The sequence below is a fragment of the Canis aureus genome, chromosome 23 (genome assembly GCF_053574225.1).
Source record: "Canis aureus isolate CA01 chromosome 23, VMU_Caureus_v.1.0, whole genome shotgun sequence".
In the NCBI taxonomy this organism is placed as follows: domain Eukaryota; kingdom Metazoa; phylum Chordata; class Mammalia; order Carnivora; family Canidae; genus Canis; species Canis aureus.
The window spans coordinates 27,271,931-27,297,766 of NC_135633.1; the positions used below are offsets into that span (position 1 = coordinate 27,271,931).

Sequence of the window (25,836 nt, forward strand, 5' to 3'; positions counted from 1 at the left end):
TATATATATATATATATATATACACACACACATGAGCTTTAAAAGAAAATTTAAAACGACATCAAGAATTGGTGAGGATGTGAAACAAAAAGGAGCTCTCAGACATTGCTATTTTGCCAGTGTAAATTAGAATAACCACATCAGAAAACTGACATTACCTTGCAAAATTGATGCATATACCCAAATGTTCAGCATCAACAGAGAATGCTATACAGCCTCTGTGTAAATAAATCACACAAATACATACCATTTGCATAAATGATTCCATTTATTTAAAGTTCAAAAACATGAAAAGATAAATGTTGGGAATATATGCAGTGGTGTGCTGAAGCTGGTTCTAACAGCTTGAGAGAACTTGGCAAATGCTACAAATCAGGGCTATTTTTTTTCCTTCTGGTAAGCTGGTTGTTAAATATTTACAGGTATATGACAGGATATGCATAGCAATGAAACAATAAAAACAAGAAAATACTAAACAGGTAGAGAGGGGCACACAGGGGCAACATGCCTTCAATAAGGAATGTTCTAATGCTGATGCTCTTTTGTGCATACAAACTTATTCATAAGAAAAACAAAATAATGAGTTAGCTTGGTCGAAGCCAGAGTCAGTGGTGTGTGTGGTTTGGCGGGTCTGAGGAGAGGTAGCCGCAGAGGTGAATGTGAGACAGTGGTTAGCTGGGGCAATTACAAGCATGTTCTTCATTCTTAAGCATTCTGACAAGCAAGGAGCAAGGGGGGTTGTTGTACCCTGGGGTGAGAGATTAGGGTAGATAGAGCGGGAGCAGATCAATGATTGGCTGTGTGCCAGGGTAAGCAGTTTGGATTAATTTTGAGCAATGTGGAGTATAGTCTTGGCAGGGTAGAGACAAGGTAGGCAGCACAGTGAGGAAGTTAGAGTGGCTTCGCTGAAAGGTGAAAGCCAAAGCAGGACCATGGCTCTGAGGAGGAAGAGCAGAGGAGGGGCTTGTGAGGTACCTAGGAGTTTGTAAAATGGACTGAGCTTGGTGACTTAATGGATGTGAGATGTGGAAAACGGTGCTTCTGCCCTCTAGGGAGGGAGAAGGGCAGAATTCTCCCCTCTAAGGAGAGCAGAATTCCCCACTCTTCAAGGGCAGGCCACAAAATGGCTTCCTTCCAAGAGGTACAATCCAGAAAGGAGGTAACAAAAGTAATTTGTGGTCAGTGGAGAGAAACCTGACAAACACAACTTCAGCAGAAAAAAGTCAACATCACTGGTGTTGGCAATGATGTGGAGAAAAAGAAACACTGTAAACTGTTAGTGGGAGTGCCAACTGGTGCAGCAACTGTGAAAAACAGCATGGAGATTACTCAAGAAGTTAAAAATAGAACTACCTTATGACCCAGTAATTGCACTGTTGAGTACCCCAAAAATACAAAAACACTAATTCATCCCTGTCAAGAAAGCCCCACTTTTATCTCTTCCTGTGTTTATAGCAGCGTTATTTACAATAGCCAAGTTATGGAAACAGCTCAAGTGTCCATTGGTACACGAATGAATAAAGAAGTGTGTTTGGGCAAGGGAATATTGTTCGGCCACAGAAAAGAAGAAAATCCTGCCATTTGCAACAGCATAGATGGAACTAGAGAGTTTTATGCTAAGCAAAATAAGCCAATCAGAGAAAGATAAATACAGTGTGATTTCACTCATAGGTGGAATTTAAGAAACAAAACAAACGAACATGGTGGGGGAGTGGGAAGGGGGAGAAATGAGAGGAAAACCAAGAAACAGACTCTTAACTATAGAGAACAAACTGATGGTCACCAGAGGGGAGGTGGGTGGGGGGATGGGTGAAACAGGCGATGGGGATTAAGAAGTGCTCGGTGCTGAGCCCTGGGTGATGCATGGAATTGTTGAATCACTGTATCGTACACTTGAAAGTAATTTAACACTGTATGTTAACATGTTAATATGTTAACTATACTGGAATTAAAATTAAAAATATGTCACTAAATTGAGCATTCAAAAAAACCCTGGTGTATCAATATTATTGTGACAAATATATCTTATTCATGTAAGCCATCATAATACAGGAAACTTAAAAAAATACAGAAAAAAATCATACAAGAAACTAGGTATGGGGTATATGGGAATTTTTTTTATATGGGAATTTTGAACTGTGTTCCTAACTTTTCTGAAAATCTAAAATTATTCTACAATGTAAAACCTATTTTTAAAAAATCAACTAAATACATTTGTTCTGAAACTTTTTTTTAAAAAAAAAGATTTTACTTATTTATGAGAGAGAAAAAGTGTTGGAGGAGGTGGAGGGGCAGAGCGAGAAGGAGAAAGAGTCTCAAGCCCACTCTGACTTCGCACTGAACCTGGAGCTCCAGCAGGGTTCCCTGTCACAACCTTGAGATCATGACCTGAGCCAAAACCAGGAGTTGGACCTTCAACTGACTGCCCCACCCAGGCGCCCCTGTTCTGATAACTTTTCATTAAAACTAATTGCTGGGCAGCCCTGGTGGTGCAGCGGTTTAGCGCCGCCTGCAGCCCAGGGTGTGATTCTGGAGACCCGGGATCGAGGCCCACATTGGGCTCCTTGCATGGAGCCTGCTTCTCCCTCTGCCTGTGTCTCTGCCTCTCTCTCTCTCTCTGTATCTCTCATGAATAAATAAATAAAATCTTTAAAAAAATTAAAAAAATAAAACTAATTGCTACTTTCCTGGGGTACCTGGGTGGCTCAGTGGTTGAGCATCTGCCTTTGGCTCAGGTCATGATCCCAGGGTCTTGGGATCGAGTCTCACATCAGGAGCCTGCTTCTGTGTCTGCTTATGTCTCTGCCTCTCTCTGTGTGTCTCTCATGAATAAATAAATAAAATCTAAAAAAAAAGAAAAAAGCTACTTTCCTTTAAAATCCTGAGTTGAGGAACACCTGGGTGGCTGAGTGGTTAAGCATCTGCTTTTGGCTCAGATTGTGATCCTGGAGTCTTGGGATTGAGTCTCACATCAGGCTCCCTGCATGGAGCCTGCTTCTCCCTCTGCCTATGTATTTGCCTCTCTCTCTCTCTCTCTCTGTCTCTCATGAATAAATAAAATCTAAAAAAAAAAAAAAATTCTGAGTTGAGTGACCTTTATCAGGTTCACAGAATCAGCCCCTGTTCTTCCAATTCTTCTATTGGCTTTTCTGTGAAGCAAAACTGAGCAGGAGGTTTGCTTAGGCAGGAAGGACTACCACTCCCAGAGGGCCCCTGTGCGGTTGTCAGAGCAACCAAAGAATGCAGACTAACAGCCCTGCTGGTGTCAGGATTACCCAAGGACTGAGTGCCAACCAGCCATGGGCCAGGATTATTACTCCGTGCTCCAGATCACTCGAAATTCAGAGGATGCCGAGATCAAGAAGGCGTAAGTTGGGGTTGGAGTGAGGCTTTCGGGGTGTGTGGAGAAAGCCCCACCTTTATCTCTTCCAAACTGAGCTTTCTTGCACAGCTTAAGGCAGGCAAGGTAAACCTTGTTTTTTCTTGCATATTTATAGCCTGGGTTTGGACTAGGTCAGAGTTCTCAATCCATCATCCTTTATCCCCTCTACTCTGTCTCCCCTCCTGGATATGCTGGTTTTCCTAGGAATAAAAATCGAACAAAGGAGACATTTGAACTTTATCCTGATTATGGAGAACCAAAGGAACAGGAAAGTGACCTGGCCAGATGGATGTGTTTCAGATTTTATTCTGGCAATTATAATGAGTTTTTGATGTTGAACTGCATTTCTCAATACTTTCATCAGGTCATGGGGACTTTGTGGTCCATTTCCAAGAAAGTCAAGGACAGGAGTCAGCACATTTTTATGAAAAAAATGTGGTTTTGGGGGGCACCTGGATGGCTCAGTTGGTTAAGCATCTGACTTGATTTCGACTTGGGTCATGATCTCGGGGTTGTGAGATTGATCCCTGCTTTGGGCTCCACATTGAGACTGCTTGGGATTCTCACTTTCCCTCGGTTCCTTCCCACTACCTCTGCACCATCCCCCCACCCTCCCACCCCCACTCCCTGTGCTTGCTCTCACGTGTGCTCTCTCTCTCTCTCTCAAAAAAAAAAAAAAAAAAGTTTTTTGATGAATATTTATTGAGTGCCTACCCTATGGTTAGGTGCAGTGGTAGCAGCTGGAGATATAATCATGAATCAGATACGCAGCTTAATTTTGGTGGTGAATACAGATGTTGAATAAGTCATAAGTGTGATGAGTGTTACAGAAAGGGAAGAACAGAATGCTATGGAAACTTATTTTAGGAGACAGACTCTTTCAGAGTCTGTCATGATAACCAAGGCAGAAGATGAAGCTTGAAAAAGGATACTGGGCTGGAGAGAGGAGAGAGAATGGATTTAGCTATTAATTGGGTCATTGAAGGGTAAAGAAAAAGGGAGGAATCTGGGATAATATAGTTAATTAAGTTGGGTAGTGATACAGTTTTTGAATGTGCAGATACTGTTCTGAGAACCTTCCATCATTATTTCATTTAATCCTCACAACTCTGAGAAGTAGGTACTGTTATCCCAAGGCCATGTGCCTAGTAAATGGCAGAACCAGTATCCAGACACCATGCCTACTGTGAGTCAGGTCCTGTAGGGCATTTATGTGGGGTAAAGGGAGAGAATCTACAGTGTAGCTGGAGAAAAAAGACACAAACTCATGAGACAATTACAGAACAATTCAGGATATTGTGTGATGTCACCCACTGTTCAGAGCATCTCCTTGGCCAGTGGGAGCCATTTAGGGAGAGGTCACAGGAGTTGGAATGCAGAAATACATGCCCAGCTTAAACACTGGAAACACCCAGGCCTGAATCTAGTTTCTCCTACCTGCTAGCTGTGTGACATGGACAAATTAACCACTCTGAGCCTCTGCTTTCCCATCTCTAAAATAATAATTATAAGGTTTGGGGCACCTGGTTGGTTCAGTGGGTTGGCTCAGGTCATGATCCCAGGGTCCTGGGATCGCTCCCTGTTTCCCCCTCTCCTGCCATCCCTTCTGCTTGTGCTGTCTTGCGCAATCTCTCTCTCTCTCCCTCAAATAAATAAATTCTTTAAGAAAAATAATAATTAATTATAAGGGTTGTTGTGGTATTGACATGGAATTTTTAAAAAATATTTTATTCATTTATTCATAGAGACACAGAGAGAGAGAGAGAGGCAGAGACACAGGCAGAGGGAGAAGCAGGCTCCATGCAGGGAGCCTGACGTGGGACTCGATCCCTGATCTCCAGGATCACGCCCTGGGCTGCAGGTGGCGCTAAACCGCTGCCCTTGACATGGAATTATATGAGATAAAGAACATGAAATGCCCAGCAATCATTTGTAGCAAAAAACCATGTCATATAAAGAGTGATTAAAAGAACCACATGTATTTCATACAATAGTTCTTAACCCTTCTCTCTCTCTTTTTTTTTTTTAAGATTTTATTTATTTATTCATAAGAGACACAGGGAGAGAGAGAGGCAGAGACACAGGCAGAGGGAGAAGCAGGCCATGGGACTCGATCCCAGGTCTCCAGGATCACACCTGGGGCGAAGCGGCGCTAAACGGCTGAGCCACCCAGACTGCCCCATTTTCCCCCTTCTCTCTTATAACAACTTTAAGAGATGAGTCCCATACGAGAGCACCTAGATTTTGATGCCCCACCTCAAATGCTGAATGTATAAAATAAAGAAAAGCACTGTGATGATTCCTAATTGCCCAGCTATTTACCTTCTCAGTATCTCTCATTCGGTCTAGGCTGCTGCATCCAAGCTGTGACTCCACTCCATCTTGCCCACTCAGGGAAACAGAGTGGTGGCACTGCAGGGCAAATATTACAACCACTCAAATTTATATGAAAATGGAACTCTTCTCAAACCTACTTACTTTTACTTGTTCTCTCCATAACTGATTTTGACCTTTGTAACTGAGAAGGGCTGGTTTCAAAGCCTCAAGGAGGTCATGACAATTGTCTTGAAGTCAATGAAGGTATACAAAGTATATTAGAGAATGAAAATGTGTTTGGTTTTGGGCTCGTTGAGTTTGTGGGGCCTGTGGGATATTGGAGAGGAGATACCAAGATGGCAGCTGGATACAGAAGTCTGGAGCTCAGTGTCCTAGTTTCAGAGATTTGGGAGTGGTCAGCGAGTGAGTGGTACTCAAAGCCTTGGGATAGATGAGCCTGTGCACAGACGGTATGTGGAGTGAGAAGAAAAGGAGCAGAAGGGGTCACTAGCATAGAAGGCGTGAGCAGGGCAGAGGAGCTGCACTCTGACCCAGCAGAGGGTACACAGGGTCAGATTTGTACTAAGCTGTTCAGGGGCCTGCATTGATGCCCTCCTTTGGCTCCTCCAGACCCATTCCCTACCTTTCTGTAACCCTGCTTTCTGCACTGGAAGCTGGGCCATCTGAACTGCATCGATAGATGCCCTGGCTTTCAGACTTCCTAATGCATTCCCCTAAAGACAGCCCAAGGCAGGTGGTTGGGAGGGAGGAGAGTAGGACTGGGATATTTATTCCTAGCTCCCTTCCTATGAAGGCTCTTCAGGTTGGCTATCTTCCTTAACTGAAGATGACAGCTCCTGCCAAGGGCCCATCCACATACACTCCTGTGGGATTTTGTTAACTTCTCCCTCCACTCACTCCTATAGGCTCGGGTGGTCAGGATGCCTCAGGGCTCCTGGCCTCGGGCTACAGCATTGTCCCCTGTGGTTATCCTCCCTACTTCCCACACTTTAGTGAGTGGCCCCTTATTAAACCATCCACAAATCACCCACTTCCTGACAGCTCTTTGCTCCTGGAACACTGATGATACAGATTTTCAGAAGCTGTAGGCATCGCCTCACTGAGTGGTGGGATTGGGCAGATAAGAAGCCGAGAAAGGAATGAGCACAGAAGTGGGAGACAGTAAAAGGGCCTGACATGTGCTGAGTGCCTCTCTGTACCTGGCCCTTTGATATCTTATTTTACCTAGTCTTCCCAAGAAGCCTGTGTGTCAGTTCAGATATTAGGATTAGATTTGCAAGAAATGTACTGGGGGAAATACGTGTGAGGGTGAAGGGGGACCAGCAGTGTGCAGGGAGTGACTTCAGACCCCAGAGCAGGAAGAAACAGCTGGATGGGGAGGGCTGTGTGTGGAGTGGTCTGGAGAAAAATCACAGCTGGGTCATTCAGTAGGAGTCCTGAGGCAGAGGTCACATGTTGGAGGGGTCCTGTGTCCTACAGGAATGCACCAGCACTAACATCCCTACCACGCTTAGGCACTGGCTGGAGCAATGTGAGAAAGGGTAGACTCAGCATGAACACCCAGGGCAGGCAGCTACACTTTTCACCCACTGGGTTCTCTTTCAGGCCATATGAGCCATATACCACCTTGGCCACTACAGCCCTGATTTTATAGCTGAGAACATCAAAGCAGTAGACAGCAGAGCCAGCTCTGAACCATGATCTGCACCTCAGGCCCGTGTATGACTTATGTGAATCTTCCCTCCTCTAGGTACCGGAAACTGGCCCTTAAGAACCACCCTCTCAAGTCCGGTGAGCCTTCCTCAGCAGAGACATTCAGGCAAATAGCAGAGGCCTACGATGTGCTGAGTGACCGTGAGTGACCCCATGCATTTCTGCTGCTCACCTCTATTTTGATATCATTCCTTAGGTCTCTGGGTATTGGACTTTCTGAGGGGGCCCAACAGAGAGTAAGCATTCTTCTTCCCTGCCTAGAGTCTGAACAAACTTGGAAAGAAAATAGCTTGGGGATGCCTGGGTGGCTCAGCGGTTAAGCATCTGCCTTCCGGCTCAGGGTGTGATCCTGGAGTCCCGGGATCGAGTCCCACATCGGGCTCCCTGCATGGAGCCTGCTTCTCCTTCTGCCTAAGTCTCTCTCTCTCTCTTTCTCTCTCTCTCTCTCACAAATAAATAAAATCTTAAAAGAAAGAAAGAAAGAAAGAAAGAAAGAAAGAAAGAAAGAAAGAAAGAAAGAAAATAGCATGCAGAACTGCTTCTCTCTGTAGTCACAAGTGAAGGTTGACATGGCATGGAGAGCCCCTGATTAAGGTGATCTGATCAAACAGTCTCAGTTGGGCAGGACCTGGATTTCAAAGCTCTAGGATTGGCAGCTCTAGAATTCTTGGATTCTAGAATTTCAAGGTGCTAGGATTCTATTTGCCCCAGATAAAACAGTAGCAATGATGATGAGGTTAGCCAAATTCCAGGACAGCAGCCTGACTGGTAATCTCTAGATCCTTCCTCCAGTCCTCTCCCACTTCATGGCCCCCAGCAGGTCTCCACCTTTCCTGGCTCCCCTCCTGACTATAGAATCATACATAGATGCACCCACAATGAAATTAAACCCCTAACTTTTAGGGTCTCCCTCCAAGAATGCCAGATAACAGGCAATTTAGAAATAAGGTTGCTTTTACCCTTTTCTCTACCGTGTATCTCCCTGCTTCCCAGCCCAGCAGCTATCTTAGTTGCCAAGGCCGGCCCCCTCCTCAAGGTGACACATATCCACAGCTGTGAAGAGAGGCATCTATGACAAGTTTGGAGAAGAGGGCCTCAAGGGCGGAATTCCTTTGGAATATGGATCCCAGACACCTTGGACAACTGGTTACGTCTTCCACGGCAACCCTGAAAAGGTTTTCCATGAGTTCTTCGGAGGAGACAACCCCTTTGGTGGTAAGAGGCCCAGCCTACCCGTTTGCCTTACTGGGAAAGGACAGAACTATAAAAGGTGCTTTTCTTTAAATCCTTTTGTTTTGTTTAAGAAATAGATATAATGTATGGTAAAAAAATTTTTATTAAAGAAGAAATAAATTCTAGCCTTTATTCCTTCTCCAGAAGAAGCCACTTCCTTAATAGTTTATCTATCCTTCCAGAAATTATCTATGCATTTATAAGCATGTATTAATCTTTACATATAAGCCTTTAATTAAGGAAAAAAGACTTGTACACACTGATCTTTTTCACTGAGTATATCTTGGAGATTATCTTATTATATACCATATTATATACAGATCTACTTCATTCATTTTAATAGCTGCATCATATTTCACTATACAAGATATGTTAGATGAGTATATGGATGGATGGGTGGATGATCCCAGGTCCCAGACAAACAGACAAAGAGCTGATTTCTGAGGCTCAGGGTCATCTTGCAAGGACAATTACCCTTCAGACCTGTCTTCCTGTCTCCAGGTATGCAAATTAGAGTCTATGTTTCACTGCCTGTTCCCCTGCAGCCCATTCCCCAGGCTGTCTTATAGCCTTTCAGCATTTCAAAAGTTCTCTCTTCTCCATGTTAATGAAAAGCGAGTTATAGTTGACTGCCTGTCTACCTCAGAGACCCCTCCCACCATGCATTGCCTTCTCCTGTCTGCCAGAAGAAGCTAAGTTTATGAACCCCATGTGTGACTGGACAAAGCAGGGGACTTGGAGTCAGGCCTGTTTCAAATCCATGCACTGCCACTTATGAGTTGTGTGATTCTGGGCAAGTCTCTTCACTGCTCTGAAACCTCAACTTCCTTACTGTTAAATGGCTATAATAGTCCATTCCTCACACGTCATTATCAAATGAGATAATGCACTTTATAAAGCCATTATGAACATGGGCTTTGCAGACTGAAAGATATCATACAATGGATCTGTCTCTTCCAAGGACAGGTACAAGGAAAAGAGGCAGCTCTGAGGAGCCAAACCAAGCTTATAAGAGGCATTACTTTCAAGGTTTGGGCCCCTCAGGCAGTGCTCAGAAGCTATACTGCCACAGTGCTTCACCCTAGGGATTCTGTGTCCCATCTCCCTGCAGGGCCAAGAGACTAGGCTTTCCTATATAACCTGGATATTGGAGTGTCTACCTGGTACATCACCCTGCTGGGTGAACAAATAAATTCAGTGACACAAGAAGGGACCAGGTAATTCACAGGCCTCTTGATTAGTTATCACATCATAGTGGGGCACAGTATGGTGCTGCTGCCTTGTTCTCCCTAACCTCAAGTCGTACCATTCTAGCCTGTGAAGTTCATTCATGGCACTGACCATAAAAGATAGAGTATAAAAAATCTTAATTATGATAGCAACCCTTGACTCTACAGAATTTACAAAGGGCTTCACATATAGCAATAAGCAGTGGTTCAGGGTACAGGTTCAAATTGTCCTGGGTTCAGATGGACTGTGGGACTGTGAATATTTTCTTTGGCCTCTCTGGCCAATGAGATAATAGTATGAAGAGCTGAGACCAGCCCCTGATGCAGAGTAAGCTCTCCGCAAGTTTTAGCTCTTCTTCATCATCTTGTTATTGAATCCTAATGGTAGACAGTGGATCAGGCATTATTACTCCATCCCACAGACAGGAAAACTGAAACTGAACAACTACATAGCCCTTGAAGAGACAAGGGCTCTTTGCACTGGGATGGAAGGGTAGGACAGCAAGAGGGGTTACAGGAGGGAGAGCTAGGCAGGGAAAAAAGGAAAAAAAGAGCTTGGTAAACTCTCAAATTTGTTAAGAACCACCTCTGCTCCAGCCGTTTATCAGCTGCTGACTTCATAGAAACTTGAGTCTGGGGTCTCTAGTGGTCTTGGGCTGGGTTGGATAGTGAGGGAGAATGGAGCCTGGGGAAGGGACCTAGAATGGACCCTCCCTGCTGCAAGCTAACAGCTGGAGTCATTTCTGACATACCAGAAGCTACCACCAGAGGGCACTGAGACAGCCAGCCCTGCGGGGTACTTCCTCAAGTTTATTGGGGAGGGAGTCAGAAAGTGCGGGAATATCCAAACTAGGGGATGACGCAGTGGGAAGTGGCAAGGAATGATAATCATTAGATCTGCAATTGAGGACAACTTTTTGGCCTGGCCTAACAGTCTGAGTCTGTAAGGCAGGAATGGGATGCTGGGTATTACACTTGGGGACTGAAGAGGTATGTGCGTGGAGGTGTCTATGCGTCCAAGTCCCTGGAAACAATCTCTCTTACTCCTCTCCTCTCCTCACCTCCTGCAGAGTTTTTTGATGCAGAAGAAAGTGAGATAGATTTGAACTTTGGGGGGCTCCGGGGCCGAGGAGTCAAAAAACAGGACCCCCCAATTGAACGAGACCTCTACCTATCCCTGGAAGACTTATTCTTTGGTTGCACCAAGAAAATTAAGATCTCCCGAAGGGTAAGTACTTGGCTTGCTCCTACTGGGAGCTACTACCTAGCCCTTCCCCAATCTTACAAGCAACCTCCTCCCTGTCCTCACCGGAGACTTCAGATATGGTCTCTGATGGAATCATAAAATCTCAGATTTGGAGACCTAGGATAATAGAATTTTAGAAACTTTTTTTAAAATATATTTTTAAAGATTTTATTTACTTATTCATGAGAGACACAGAGACAGGCAGAGACATATGCAGAGGGAGAAGCAGGCTCCCCAAGGGGAGCTTGATGCGGGCCTCGATCCCAGGATCACACCCTGAGCCAAAGGCAGATGCTCAACTCCTGAGCCACCCAGGCATCCCAGAATTCTAGAATCTGAAGTTGGGACAATTGAGGGTATTAGCCCAATTCTTTCCTAGTGTAGGAATCTCCTCTCCAGTGTTCCTAATGGGAACAGGGTCTTTTCCTTTTCAGTTGAGCCCCATCCCTGTGGGAAGGTAGGCTCTGAATGGGAGGAGTCTCTTGTGAATTCTGCCCTCTGCGCATTACCAGACCATATCCCCAGAGCTTCATCAGTGTGTACGCCCCATGAGTAAGAAGAAACAGTATGGGCATGGAGGGTGGGCTGGGGGACAGTCCCCAAGGGGTCTGATTGAAGACCTTCAGTGCTCTAGGGTAGAGTCCTTGGGTTGGCCCTGTCCTGTGGCCCAGCCCTACTAGTAAAGCACATGAACAAGCCCTCCTAACACCTTTGCCCAGAAGAAGAGATGCCAACTATGGCCAACTATGGCCATGCTTTCCACAGATGGCACCCATCTGGGCATGTGATTGGGGAATGGATGGATGACATAATAGGCAATGCTCAGATATACTGACCTCTGTGGTCTTTCTCCCTTCATGATTAAGAGACCAGCCGTACCCTCAGGGCCAGAGCCTCTGGGTTGGGAGAGAAGACCTGGGTATGTGTTCATTATGCATTTGTTAGTGGCGAGGGCCATGTGGTTTCTAGGGCTGGAGTTGAGGGCTTGATCAACTCATGGTAACTGCTTGGCATAACAGGCCCCAGCCCCATGACATACCTGTCATCCTGGGATAATAAATTCTTGGTTCCAGTGAATGAGGTGAGAGTGGGAATGGCTCAGGGAAGGTTTTCTCTGTTGCTGGAAGAATGAACCTGACCATAGAACCCCCCATAACATCCTTCTCATGTGAAAAGGCCAGCTGGGAAATCCCAAGCAAACCTCCCCCCTGCCATCTGGCTGCAGGTGCTGAATGAGGATGGGTACTCCTCTACTATCAAGGACAAGATTCTTACCATTGATGTGAAACCTGGTTGGAGGCAGGGCACACGGATCACCTTTGAGAAGGAAGGGGACCAGGTAAGAAGGAGGGAAGTGACTAGGGCCAGTCCTAGTATCAGTCACCTGGGCTTGCTCATGGCTGGGAAGACTGACGGGGAAGGAGGTGACATATTTTGCTGCCCCTGTGAGGCCTAGTTTGGTTGGGAGCCCAGTCTGCAGAGTGGGTAAGATGACCCCCAAAGTCTTTTACAAGGAACAGAGCCTCACAATTCCTCTGTGAGTGGATAGCCCAAGGCTTTTCCCCATTTTGCAGAATAGGAAACTGAGGCCCAGAGAGGGTAGGGATTTGCCCAGGGCAAAGAGCACAGGAGCTCTTCCTGATTCTCTTTGGTGCTTCCTAAATAAAGCCCAGCTATAAGAGCTATTCAGAAAGTACTTATTAGTAATAATTTTAATACTATTTAATATCTTAGTGATAATCACTTTTTCAAATAAAAATATAAAATTATTGTTGGAGGCATACTGAATCCTTAAGTCTGAGAAAAGGCAGAGTGATGGTGTTTTCAGAGCCAACAGAGAATAATTCCTCAGCCCATACTTCTGCTCCCTTTCTCACCTGTAAATCATCTACTTCCAAAACACTCCCTTCGGGACCCAGCTCTCATGCTCCCAGCTCTGGGCAGCCTCCCCTGACCTCCCCACCTGGGTCAGTGCCTCTTCGGCTCCCTTTACCACCAGCCTGAGCATCCTGAGGACTGTGTGTGTCTGTCCCCACCCCCACTGGACAAGGGAGTTCTTGTGGGGAGGGACCAGTTTGACTCTATCCCCAAGTGCCCAGAAGAGACCTCAGAAGAGTTTTGGTGACTTAATAAAGCTTGGTCGGACAGAGGCTTGCAGGAAGTTGTCTTCAAAACTTGCAGCTCAGTGTTTGGCCCACTACTTGAGGAAGCCTCTGCTCCCCTCCAGCTGAGTGAATCCTTTTGGGCATGCTCCATAGAGGAGAAGTAGTGGGAGGGCTGGATTCATCAGAGTAGGCTTCTCAGAGAAGAGGCTATGGAACCAAACTGTAAAGGTCTTTCCAGAAAACCTGGTTTAATCTTTTCATTGTTCGGATGAAAACCTGAAGACCAGTAGAGGCAGGAACTTGGCCAATGGCACACAGCCAATTAGCACTTGTCAACCCTTGGACTCTTCTGCCCAGGGCCCCAATATTATCCCAGCCGACATCATCTTCATCGTAAAGGAGAAGTTACACCCTCGCTTTCGCAGGGAGAACGACAACCTCCTTTTTGTGAACCCCATTCCCTTGGGCAAGGTAAGTGGGCAAAGTGGAGTAGAGGTGGGCAGATGAGAACGAGCAAGCAGGCCTCACTCTGCACTTACCCCACTGCATGGTGTAGGCCTTCAGAATGAGATGAGTGCACACAGAGTCTTTGTAGCTGTCTTCAGAGACCTCTGTGTCCTCATAATCCAAGCAAGGAGTAGCACCAGCCTAGATTTTGCCTTCCTTCCCCCAGCCCACCTACAGGCAGTCACTGGGTCAATTCTGCCATGGTCTACTTCTGTTGGTCCCCACAGTCCGGGTCTGAGCACCTGGATCTGCCCAGCAGGCCCTTTGGTGGCCATCCTGCCTCCTTTCCCATCTCCTCTAGGCTCTTCCTTGCACTCATCTGACTGTGCCACATGCCTGTTTAAGCATCTCAGGTGGCATTCAAGGCCCTCCACACTCTGCTCCCGCTGATCTATCCCCTGCACTCCAACCAGTGTGCCCCTTGGAGCTCCTGTCGATTGGGTGCATTTTCCACACCTCCACGTTTGTGCTAGGCCGTCTGCTTGGAATGCTGTATATCCACCTTGTCTAACTGGCAAGCTCCTTCTCACCCTTATGACCTGCTACCACCACTGTGTAGCCCTCTTGTCCCACTCCAAAATGGTTTGGGGGGCTCTCCTTGGCTCCTGCAGACCCCTTTACTTCCCTCGATCATAACATATGTCATCATCAATCTTACTTACCAGACTGTGAGCTCCTGAGGGCAGGTAGTTGCTTGGCTCGCTCTCCTGTGAGACCTTGAACATTCTTTTGTCTCCTCGAGGCGGGGCTCAGGACCTGGCACTGAATAAGTTCATAAAAGTGCCTTCTAAACAGAATGGCCATGGCAATCTCCTCTAATCCCACCTTTGGTCCTGATGTCCCCTAGGCTCTAACCTGCTGCACCGTGGAAGTAAAGACACTAGATGATCGTCTGCTCAACATCCCCATCAATGACATTGTCCAGTGAGTGCATCTGTTTGGGCCCTAGTTGGCAGAAGGGCTGGCCTGGGCCTTAGAGGGTAGTGCTACACTGGTCAGCCTAGTGCAATTCAGTTTTCACCAGACAGGACAAATCCAGCCCCAGCTCTGGCCAAGCCGCATTCACCTGGTAAATGGAGTGCCTTTTTCTAACTGGCACAAGGCCACTACAGAGCCCAGAGGCCCCCCCCATGTTGGGCAATCTTGGTTGCCTTCTGAACCTTTCATTAGTGTTCTGAGTTGTATCCCTTAAGTCCTTTACAGGAAAGGCCCTCTGCATGGGAAGCTTGAATCAGCAGTTGAGCACCCCCCACCCCAACAGAGGTGGAACCTCTATTCCTGAAACCCTCTTAGAGATTCAGTGTAAATAGGTTTTCAGGGGGCAGGCTGTCTGAACAAGCCACTCCCCCTCCTCCTTGCCCATCCTGTTCTGGCTGAAAAGAAACACCTGGTGGAAGCAGTACAATTGCCCCATGCCTGAGGTTATATGAGCAGGGGCAGCATAGGATCTGTCAAAGTGCTGTTTGGGGGGGCCTCTAATTTCCCTTCTTTCATCCTCTGTCTCAGTCCCAAGTATTTCAAGAAGGTGCCAGGTGAGGGGATGCCACTACCTGAGGACCCCACGAAGAAGGGGGATCTCTTCATTTTCTTCGACATCCAGTTCCCTACCCGCCTCACACCCCAGAAGAAGCAGATGCTGCGCCAGGCATTGCTGACATAACTCTGGTGGCTGGGGGCTGGAGCTGGGGAGAAGGCTAGCTGAGCCTTATCTCATTCCTGCCTCAGGATGTGCAGGGGAGCCAGCCCACTGCACAAATGTGAGGATGGGATGGCATGGGACTTTTAAACTGACACAATAAAGATTTATTTCCTATCCTCCAGCTGCACTCAGGAGACTGGAGGGAAAGGAGCTTCATATATCCCTTCTTTTGGAGCAGAGGGAAGGGCAGGGCCCAGGGAACCTAGAACCTCGGTCCCTGTCCAGGTTTGTGAGTATGGCCAGGTCCCTGATGGTTCAGGCCTGTATGCTCTCCCCTTGACAGAGTGGGACAAAATTGTGTGGCCTCTGTGGGTCCCCACTCTGCTCTGACTTCTCAGGACACAAAATCTTTAGCAGGGGCAGTCTCTAGAGTGGGATGTGGTCATACTGTAGACAGGAAACATGGAGAAGAAAACACTTGTCAAGGTCACACAGGGCAAAGGTGTCACCAGAACCTTGAAGGCCACTTCCCAGACTCACCCTGCTTAGATTCCACATAAAGGACAGTGTTGGAAATGGCTTTGGTCAATTCTCAATTGACCAACCTCAATTCTCATCTCTGCAGGGGGTCCTGGGCTGCCTCTAGGCAGGATGGGTCTACTCTCTGCCCTGCCACTGACCCCCTGGATGTTACCACTCATAACCTCCCTGAAAGGCTGCTTGTGAGGACTGTCATCGGTGTGGATGTGCTTGGTGAACTCAGATCTCAGGGTTCTAGGATTGCTGCTGATATGGCTGCCAGGCCCACATGGGTCTGTGTGGGGGGCATCTGCCTCACCGACCTGCCTTCCATTGGTCAGCAAGTGTGGCATGCAGCTCTTCTGTGCCAACTCTTATCTTCTGAGTTAGGTTTGGGTTAGGATAGGTCCAAGCTTATGAGAATAGGTGGCCACTTTTGAGGGACTTCAGAGGTACCAGAAAAGGCCCCCCCATATTGTTCATATTGGATTCCCCTATTCAAAGCACTCTTAAGTGTTTTTCTTAAATGGGGGATTCAGTGGTACCAATCAACCTTTTTAAAGACCACTGGGGAAAACATGGGACCAGGGTTCTAGGAAGCACCTCTGCAGTCCTTCAGTAATGTGGGTGTTGGGAGTCAGACACCCCTCAGATATATGCCCTTGGGCAATTCACTTGGCCTCTCTGAGCCTTAGAGCAAAGATTACAACCCTGATCTTGCAGGCCTCGTGGAAATCAGATGAGGACTCTGTCTCTGAGGCATGGCCTCAGGGGAGGAGTGGTGGTAGCTGTCCTGTGGCCAGAGCAAGCAAGTGGGTGAGGGAGGGTGGGGCTGGTATTAGGAAACTCCAGGACCCCAGGTCTCCTCTAGGCCAGCAGGAAAGCCTGCCTCTAGCCTTTCCCTCATGGCAAGGCTCTGAGGGAAACCTGATGAAAGACCTTTATGAGATTTCTATTACCTCAGTGATCTTCAGTGCTACCTCACCTGGCAGGCAAAGCAGGGCTTGTCGTATATCCATTTATTGGGTCTGAAGACTGGTCACTAAGTTACTGAGGCCTACTCATACGCTGTCCAGTGGTCTCTGCCACCTACCCCAGCTCCTAACCCAGGATCATGCCCAGAACCATGAAGTCTGGTGGCCTTGTGTCCATCCTAGTATCTGGGACACAAGGCTGGTGACTCAGTCAGCTGACAGACATGCCTAGGGGAACAAACTGACCTTGATTCCTCTGGTGCAAAACAGGGAATCACCTGCCTCATAGGCCTAGTGTGAGAATTAAGGTACATGAGGTGCACACTGGATCAGTCCTCCATTTATGCTGGGCTGCTTACCACCTTCACCTTGGCTCAACTTGTGGCACCCAACCCTGTCCTTGGGGACTGAGACCCCAGCTCAATTTGTCAGATGCTAGAATATAAGGTGGGGAACCATGAGCCCTCTTTCCTTCCCAGGAGCCTAATATCCTAGACTCCTTGCCAAAGCACTGAAGGGCTGAGCCTCCAGCTCTGACCAATGGGAAAGTAGTGTTACGCTGCTTTAGGTTGGTGGGAAGAGGGAAGTCACATACTCTGACCAACAGACTTTCCAAAGGACTCCAGCACTTGTCCCTGGGTGAAGAGTCCACAGGGGGAGGGAGGAATCTGAGCCCATGTCGCAGTTCAGTTGCTGACTTCCTGTATGTCCTTGCCTACATGACTGGTCTCAGCCCTCAACTTCTTCCAACAGCTATAAAATGGGTGGGCCTGCCTCTGCACAAGATGCCTCATAATTCTGGAACTTCACAGAGCCTCCCCAGCCTCTTGAAACAGATGTAGAATCTTCTGTCTTGCCTCTGAGGACAGGTAGTAGGGACAGGGAGGTTGACACCCTTTGCAGCCTAAGCCCTGGCTTGGCACTGCCTCCTTGGGATCCCCAGCCCAGGGATAGTTGAGACTCCAAATCGAAGTATCCTCAGGTTGAGGCCTCATGTTTGCCTTGCAGCCTGTCCCACCCAGTACAGTAACACTGCCTCGTAAGGGTTGATTGTGGAGGATGAGAAGCAGCCTGATTTCCCCTCACTAGGTCTGGGACTTTGGGGAGATTTCCCATTTGTAGGATGGAATAAAATAAGTTCATAGTTCCTCTAAATCTTCTAGGAAGCACAGGAGATGTAGGGCAGACAGGAACACACTCATTTTGCAGATAAATAGGCCTGGGGCCAGCGGGAGGGTTAGAAAGGCAGATGCTGGAGTACCAGGCACTGGGTGAGTGAAAACTCAAGTGACCTGGTAAGAGTGAAGCCACTGCTGTGACTCCCAGCTGCTCCTTCACTTGCCACCTAAGCCCTGGGTGTGGTCTAGAAAGAAAAATGGACAAGATGACCTCCGTGGGCTCCCGAATGGATGCTGGAAGCAGAAGGTGTCTCCCTTTCTAAGTCAGGTGGCTCCTCCCCTGCCCACCGGTGCCAAAAGGGCCCACTGGACCAAGACCTCTGGTAACTCTGGTAGCTATGAGAGAGGGAGGAGACACCAAGGTTGAACCTGTTTTATGGGTGACAAGCTGGCTGGGCTGGGCTTGGGGGCAGAACAAAGAGCTGGGCTTAACTTTTCAAGGGACTGAAGTCTTGGGTCCTGGCTGGTGCCAGGCCTCCCACAGTGTTAACTGAGATCAACTCTACTGGGATTGAGAGGCAGTGGGGAGATGAGGTAGGGAAGAGGGGGTGAGAATGTAGGGAGAGGAAAGGGAGGTGGTGGGAAAGGGAGTGCAAGGAAAGGGAAAGGAGAGAGGGAGGGGAAGCAGGGCCTGGCTGGAGGCAAAGCCAAAGCTAGAGGTGGTGGGGTCAGCAGCAGGAGATCCTTAAAAGGGAGCCTCCCGGGAAGTGCAGGCAGCCATGAGGGCCCGTTTGAGCTGCTCATAGGTGACAAACATCACCACGTTCCAGGAACCCAAACGGAGAAAGGAAGGCATGAACCTAGAAGAGAGAAAACATAGGTCACAGGAGGCAATTTGGTGACTCCTGAGGGCATGCTACCTCCCACTCTCTCCACCGGGCCATGGTATCTAATCCAACCCAGCTGCTGTCACAAAGGAAGTTGAGAGGGCCCAGGAACAGAGCTCCACAGTTGTGTAGCTGTGAGCAAGAATCCCCTGTGAGTCTCTATTTTAATACCCATAAAATAGGGATGACAACTCTGGAAGTAGTTAGGAGCATGAGAAAATGCTGGTGAAATACCAAGACCAGGATCAGAATAGCCTGACACCTGGTCGCTAATCAGTTCCAGGTGGTTCTCTCCCACTTGTGTGTAGGTATGGGCATCCAGGAGGCTTGGAATTGGGTGGGATGGATCAGAGACTCACCCTTTGTAGAAGGCTCGGGGACCCTCCTTCTGGAGCATGGTGAGGGCACAGTGGCCAGCGCTGCTGTACTGGCCTAGGGCAGAGTTCATATATCTCGTCTTGACGACATCGACGGGGGAGGCGATGACGGTGGTGCAGAAGCCTGCCCCGAAGGCAGAAGTGAAGTGGCAAGGGAGGTCATCTGCCAAGGAGGAGCAGAAAAGGCAGTCAGGACTCCAGAAGGAAAGAGATTATTAAAATAACGTAGGAAAAAAATAATACTTAGAGGTCTGATGGTTTGAGGGGGAGGACAGGCGGAAAGGGGGAGGGGGAGAGGGGAGAGGGGAGAGGGAGAGACTCCAGCTGGGACTTCTGATGACCTAAGAATCATTTTGCCTCAGTATGCAAAGTGGGAGGTTCATCTCAGCTGGCTTCAATATTGTAAATCTAAACTCATTCCACAAGCAGAGGGGAAGTTGGATGAAAAGATGTGGTCCTCAGGCAACAGACTCCCACATCTGCTCCTAGATTACAGGAAGGATGAGACTCAGCACCATTTATCCTCTCACCTGTCATGAGGTTGGCCTTCAGGAGGGCGTCCTTGATGAGATCGTAGGTCACCAGCTCAGCACAGTTGACAATGGCATTACGAGCAACATTGGGAGAGGTCCCTACAGAAGGAAATGGTACTGATGTGAGACCAGAGAACAGGGGAGGAGGAAGATGAGGAAGAATAAACTGATACACTGACCTTTCCAGAGTCCTCGGAACCCTTCCTCTCGGGCGATGGTCTTGTAGGCATCAACAGTGCTTTGGTATCTCCGGCCACTTCCAGCCCGGGCCTGAGCCTGGAACCGGACCTTTACTACATCTGTGGGCTGGGCTACAGCCACAGCCAAGGCACCTGTGGTGCTGCCTGCCAGGAGGCGGCTCCCGATGCCAGCATCTGTGGGAGAACCATGGGGGTCAGTGCCCAACTGTGGCTGTACTCATTTTCTATCTCTCCTCACCAAAACCACCTCATCACTGTAATCTCTTGCCTTTTGGGATTAGGATACAGACAAGCTCTTGCTCAAAAAACTCCTTTCATCAAAGAAAATAACACTGTGAATGTCTACTACTTGCTAGGCACAAGGTCATAGGAAGGAGCAGGACATAATGAGCCTCTGCTCAGCAGAGTAAATGCTCTGAGAAATCACAATCCTTTTCACTTGGCAAATGTGAAACCAAAGCTCAGAGAGAGGTGGCCTTCTCAAGGTCTGGGACTCCTAAGACTTGGGTTCTCTTACCACATCTATTTCTCCCTGCCATGTAAGCTTGGGAAAAGTTAACCTTTTGATCTGGGTTCTCAGTTTCCACCTGTGTAAAATGGAGGGCAGGCAAGGCATGCTGAGATGAAATGGAAGTGTGGCTTTGGAGGCAAAAATCCTGGGCATTTTTTCCGGCTCTCCATTGTGTGCCCTTGGCCACATCCTTTGCACCCTGAGTAAGACTCAGTCTCTTCATTTGTAGATACTGTCTACTCTCAAAGTGGTTGTGAGGACTGTCCTGGAAAGATGCCCCTCACAGACCTTAGCATAGCCCAGGTATTCAGAAATCATTAGGAGGATCAGAGGATCCTCCTAGGGATCTTGGAGCCTAAAGGAGCTATACAGCAAATCATCAATCAAGGATGATTTGATGGGATCAATCATCACCAAGAAGAAAAGGCCAAGAGGCCTATGGCCCAGTTCCATACTCACGCTCAGAACCCTTGGTGTAGAATTGCTTGACAGAGTCGTAGAGGCCGATGCGGACAGAGGCAAAGCTCATCTGGCGCTGCAGGCCGGCGACCAGCCCACTGTAGAGGCTACGGGGGCCCTCAGTGCGCACCATGGTCAGGATGGTGCCTAGCACGCCTCGGTACTGGGCGCTGGCCGCAGCCCGCACTGGCCCCTGCCTTTCTCCTTGGATCTGCAAGATCAAATTGGGTGGTTGTATGGATAGGCAGGCTGTCCTTCCCATCTCCTGCCATCCCTATGCTCCATAGTTTACAGTTCTAAACACTTTCCTGACCCTTAAGGAGTCCGTGTCTTCAGGCAGAGCAGACTAGACAACATCAGGACCCCAGGCTTCATCCCCTCACCTGCAGCCGGACTTTAGCGGTGTCCAGAGGAAAGGTGATGAGATCTGCAATGCAGGCAGCTGTGCCAGCCCCCAGGAACTTCACAGTGGCAGTAGGGGGTACATCCGTAGCCTTGAACCCAACCATAATGCTGACTGCTCACTACCTCCCAGGAGATGGAGAAAGACTGGAGAAGGGGTCACCTTCAGTCAGCAACAAGACGAGATAGAAGAACTCTGCCGGAATCTAAGCCAAGGAGAGAGAAGCCCCATTAGCAACAGTCCTGTCCTGCTCACCACCCCACACTTACCTTGGTAGTACCACCTCCCTAAGCAAGAACCAGAGCAACCTTGTGAGGGAAAACAGGAGTGTACTCGGGAAGTACTCAAATAGGGGCTGGAGAATTCCTGCTGGAGGAGAACACATTCTGTGAAGAGCCCCCTCCTTTTCACTACAGGGAGAGTCTGGTCAGGGCCTCACAATGGGCAGTGACCCAGCTTCTGTGTGCTGGGTGCAGAGATTTCACTGATCATGCCCACATTCCTGCTCCTGCAGATAGACCTGGAGGGCCGGCAGAAGTCAGGAAAAGGTTCTGATCAGACCAAGACCTGACAGGCACAAACTCACAGGCTTATGCTCTGGATCTCTTAAGCAGGAGAGGTTCCTACGGGTCTGAAATTGTCTAAGTCTAGAAAAAATGGAATGGGAGAGACCAGTTCAACCCCTTCCCAGCCCACTAGGAATTTTCTTCCCCAGTCCCACTCAACTTGAGCTCTCGCAAGTCATTTTTTTTTTTTTTTTAAAGATTTTATTTATTCATGAGACAGAGATAGAGAGAGGCAGAGACACAGGCAGAGGGAGAAGCAGTCTCCATGCAGGTAGCCCGAAGCGGAACACGATCCCGGGTACCCAGGATTAGGCCCTGGGCCAAAGGCCGCGCTAAACTGCTGAGCCACCCGGGGTACCCTCTAAAGTCATTCTTTCAAGACTGCTTTGCTGGGTGCTGGTTCACTGATATGCCCAAGACAGTATCGACCTTAGAGGAGGCTTACTGTCTGGCACGGGGATGGGCAGGTAATTCAAGCTGCACTGCATTCAGGGCTTACAGGACATACTCTCAAAATGGAGGGAACAATTCTCTCTGGGTAGAGGTATGGAAGAGTTGGTAACTGGAAAAGGTAATATTTAGCTGGGCCTTGAAGGATACTGGGTAACTCTCAGGGGTGAGAGTAGGTGCATAAGCACTGGACCCTCTCCCCCTAAACTACTGTGTGATGCAGGGAAAGTGGTCTCCCTCTCTGGCCCATTTCCTCTCCTTCAACACAGGGGATCCACATCTTCACCACAGAAGGGGCGGGGATGGGGAGGTGCAGGTCAGAGCTATGAAAAGTGACACAGGAAACCAAAAGCTCCATTTTGTTCTCAGAGTTGGAACAACACCCTTCTATGCTGCCTCCGCAGCCTGGGGAGGAAGTGAGCCCAGCACCCCCAATGGGGGAGGGTGACCTGCTTCTCCCTTGCCTGAGCTCACTTCTCTGACTTCAGGGGAGCAGCTGCTCTGAGCTTGGCCTGATTGGCTACCCGTATCATGAGGAAAATGCTGGCCAGCAGAGGGAGGATGTGGCTGGTCTGTTGTGAACACAAAGACCTCTGGACACAAACAGCTCGCCCAGCTTCTTCCTCTTGGGCTTCTCACTCCAGGTAGCTGGGGCAAACAGTGAAATCCAGAGGCTACTCACCACTCAACTGCATCCAGAGCTTCTATAGGCTAGGCCTGGCCTTGAGTTTCCCTGGAGCCTGGCCATATGAAGCTCAGTGAACATTGGTACTCAAATGGCAGATGGGTTGATGAAGATGCTTCAAATTCCCCAGCTCCCCTTCTCTCACATCCCTCTCCTCCCGGATGTGTTCCATACCTTCCCCATCCCACTGCCTGGAGCACTCTATTAGCTCACTTGCTCTTCAGAGCAGCCCTATGAAGTGGCTGCCTTAACTCTACGTAACAGATGAGGGAACTTAGTAAGAGCCACATGTACAGGCTCCATAGCTTATTCAGTTTGCTTTGCACTGGTGTCCAGAACATTTGTGTCCTGTGGTCTTCTCAGCCCCCAGCAAAGGCAGGGCTTTTACAAGGAAATCTAACACCCAAGTTCTCTTATGCCAAATATGACAGTTCTGAGAAGGTTCAGGCAAATCGTGTCCCTTCTCTGGGCATCAGAGACATGATAAATGAGTCAGTCATATCCTGATCCTGTGCTACATGCACTGTTGTGAAGGCCAGAGAAGAACAAGACCCAGCTCCTGTCCATCTCAAAAACAAGTACACTGAGGCTCAGCTGCCATTTTGATTGCTGCTTTGGGTTTGCCCAGGTCTTTCAGAGGTGTTGAGTATGGGAGCAATGGTCACTTGTGCTAAAGACCCTACTAAGAAGAATAAATAAAAACTGGGACCTAGAAAGTTTGTCCTAGCTCTGCTGGTGATTTCCAGGACGACCAAGGACTAATCACTATCCCATTCAGGCTTCAATTTCTTCCTTTATAAATATGGGGACCACCATCCCTGGCTTGTCAAGGTCAGCTTAGAGGATAGAATGAGACCAGGGATACATAAGAGTACTTGTGAACTCTGAAGAGCAACTTCACTGGGGGTGGGGATGTGGTGTAGTTATTTTTGCTAATATCCTACTGACCCCTACCCCCAGGCCAAAGCACTGTTGGAATCAGGAGATCCCTCCCTTAGACTGGACACTTACCCGGCTTTGTAAGGTCTCACGCTGAGGCCTCCAAGATCAAGCTTCTCTAAAGGCATCCCATTCTTCAAAGCTGCCAGTGGCTATCATGGCCCGATCTCCTTGGTTTTCCATAGAAAATGGCTGGGAGACGAAACACCTAATAGTCATACTATGTGTCCTGTGGATGAGGGCAAAGAAGAGAATCTGTGTTAAGATTTTTATTTTAGAGAAGGAGAAAGAGAGCATGCGAGTGGTGGGGGAAGGGCAAAGGAAGGGAGAGAATCTCTAGCAGATTCTGGGCTGAGTACAGAGCCCAGTACTAGCTGGATTCCACTATCATCCCCAGATCATGACCTGAGCTGAATGAAGCCAACAGTCAAAGGCTGAACCGACTGAACCACCCAGGTGCCCCAAGAGAGTTTAGAATGGCAAATCTGCCTTCACAGATTACACTCAGCAAGGAAAGGGCCACCTGCCCAAGGCACACAAACCCCACACAATCCTTAAGTGGGGAGGTGAGGAGGAGTAAGGAACAGGGTCCATCTCACCCAGGGCAGCTAGGGACAAATAATTCAGTGCACACACTGGATGGGGGTAAATGAACCCAGGAGTCCTCCTTCCCTTGTCTGCTCTCTTAGTATCACACATTGACTCCCAGATTTCTGCTTTGGTGGCAGTGTGTATTCTGAAGAAGCATCCCCCACAACAGTCAGCAGACTGGTGAGTGGAAGTGTTGAAAGGAGGTCATGAAAGGTCAGAGACTCTCTGAGAGTCAAGTAGGCCCCAGGGGTGGGATGTGAGGAGGTGAGACCGGCTGAGGGCAGACTCTGCTCCAAACCTCCTCTTCTTCAGGAGGGGAAGGTCATTCAGATAGTTGCCCCGGCCCAAGGCCCCCATTCAAGGCGGAGCTGGGCATCCAGGCCCAGGGGAGAGAGTTGGAAGGGTAGAGGCTTAAATTACAGCCAACGTGAACGTGAAAGATAAAGAAAGGACGGGGAAGGAAAAGGAGGGAAAGAAGAGAGGTAAAGGAAAAGACAGAGGACAGAGAGGAAAAATATAAGCTAGGCTGGGAGAAGAGGAAAGAAATTGAAGAGCGGGAAGGGCGCGGGTCCGCGCTACCCGGTAGCGGGCGTGCGGCAGGTTTAGCCCGCGCAGGGCTGGGGCGGGAGGGGCCCGGGCTCACCGGGCCGCAAGGAGAACACGGGAGCGCGGGCGGCTCTGTCTGTCGGCGGGCGGAGAGCGCGCGGAGGGGGCACGGGCGGGGCTCACAAGCCGAGAGCTGCGGCCGCGTTCGCAGTGGGCTCCGCGGAGTCTGCCGCGCGGTTATGGGCTCGGGGGGCGGGGCCTGCGGGGCGGGGCGGGGCCTGCGGACTCGGGGTGAGGCGACCCTCTAGCCACCGCCTTTCCTCAAAGACTGTCACGCCCCAGGTTCTCCGAGCGCCCTCCTCTGCTCCCATTTCCAAGCGGACGGATCCCCGCGTCTACCCCTTCGTTCCCCTGCAGGGTCACTCCCTCGCTCCGGTCCGCTAACTTCCTGACGCCTGGAGAGAAGCAGACCCTGCCCAGGGTCACACACACCTCAGCTCCCCCCGCCCCCCGGCACCCCGCCAGGGCTTTTTCTAACAGTGTCCCATGAGGCTCGGGTGGAGCCCACCCCCCCCTTTCACCGGCAAACACAAAGCTCCTGCCTCAGGGAGCTCTCGCGGGGCGGGGCCTCCCGGCCGCCGGCGATTGGTTAAAGCCTCCGCGTTGGCCGAGGAAGGAGCCAATCAG

At 48.9% G+C, this 25,836-nt stretch overlaps 3 protein-coding genes across 8 annotated transcripts in view; 2 read left to right on the forward strand and 1 right to left on the reverse strand.

Annotated features, from left to right (window-relative positions):
• The first annotated feature begins 3,212 nt into the window (after nt 1–3,212).
• Nucleotides 3,213–15,567, forward strand: DNAJB13 (DnaJ heat shock protein family (Hsp40) member B13). Of its 3 annotated transcripts, XM_077866982.1 has the most exons (8): nt 3,213–3,367; nt 7,470–7,573; nt 8,486–8,647; nt 10,965–11,122; nt 12,366–12,479; nt 13,603–13,716; nt 14,600–14,676; nt 15,259–15,567. In XM_077866982.1, exons 1-8 carry the CDS (start codon nt 3,300–3,302, stop codon nt 15,410–15,412), a joined length of 951 nt encoding a protein of 316 aa, XP_077723108.1. In that variant the 5' UTR covers nt 3,213–3,299; the 3' UTR covers nt 15,413–15,567. The 3 variants fall into 3 exon arrangements, with proteins under 3 accessions (XP_077723108.1, XP_077723110.1, XP_077723109.1); XM_077866984.1 differs by lacking the exons at nt 3,213–3,367; nt 7,470–7,573 and adding an exon at nt 8,101–8,200 and having other exon boundaries at nt 8,426–8,702; XM_077866983.1 differs by lacking the exons at nt 3,213–3,367; nt 7,470–7,573 and adding an exon at nt 8,128–8,200.
• Nucleotides 15,568–18,421: 2,854 nt separating this feature from the next.
• UCP2 (uncoupling protein 2) lies at nt 18,422–25,772 on the reverse strand. 3 transcript variants are annotated; one of them, XM_077866987.1, is made up of 8 exons: nt 25,752–25,772; nt 24,085–24,241; nt 21,353–21,577; nt 20,970–21,180; nt 19,979–20,173; nt 19,797–19,898; nt 19,249–19,429; nt 18,422–18,862 (listed from the first exon to the last, which is right to left on the reverse strand). In XM_077866987.1, exons 3-8 carry the CDS (start codon nt 21,476–21,478, stop codon nt 18,748–18,750), a joined length of 930 nt encoding a protein of 309 aa, XP_077723113.1. In that variant the 5' UTR covers nt 21,479–21,577; nt 24,085–24,241; nt 25,752–25,772; the 3' UTR covers nt 18,422–18,747. The 3 variants fall into 3 exon arrangements, with proteins under 3 accessions (XP_077723113.1, XP_077723112.1, XP_077723114.1); XM_077866986.1 differs by lacking the exon at nt 25,752–25,772 and adding an exon at nt 25,247–25,405; XM_077866988.1 differs by lacking the exon at nt 25,752–25,772 and adding an exon at nt 24,902–25,114.
• Nucleotides 24,623–25,836, forward strand: part of LOC144294885 (uncharacterized) — a 91,171-nt gene continuing 89,957 nt past the window's right edge. The window contains exon 1 of one of the 2 annotated variants that reach the window (XR_013362239.1): nt 24,623–24,787. The gene's annotated coding sequence lies outside the window, so the exon portion shown is untranslated. The remainder of the gene's footprint in view (nt 24,788–25,836) is intronic. The other variant, XR_013362232.1, reaches the window with a different exon arrangement.

Bases quoted from the DNA above. Each gene is read 5' to 3' on its own strand.
- DNAJB13 (XM_077866982.1), top strand. From the start codon at position 3,300: ATGGGCCAGGATTATTACTCCGTGCTCCAGATCACTCGAAATTCAGAG. The intron at 3,368-7,469 runs GTAAGTTGGGGT...TCCCTCCTCTAG, and splicing joins GATGCCGAGATCAAGAAGGC to GTACCGGAAACTGGCCCTTA. The intron at 13,717-14,599 runs GTAAGTGGGCAA...GATGTCCCCTAG, and splicing joins ACCCCATTCCCTTGGGCAAG to GCTCTAACCTGCTGCACCGT.
- UCP2 (XM_077866987.1), bottom strand. From the start codon at position 21,478: ATGGTTGGGTTCAAGGCTACGGATGTACCCCCTACTGCCACTGTGAAG. The intron at 21,181-21,352 runs GTGAGGGGATGA...TTGATCTTGCAG, and splicing joins CCGCTAAAGTCCGGCTGCAG to ATCCAAGGAGAAAGGCAGGG. The intron at 19,430-19,796 runs GTGAGAGGATAA...CCTCCTTGGCAG, and splicing joins GAAGGCCAACCTCATGACAG to ATGACCTCCCTTGCCACTTC.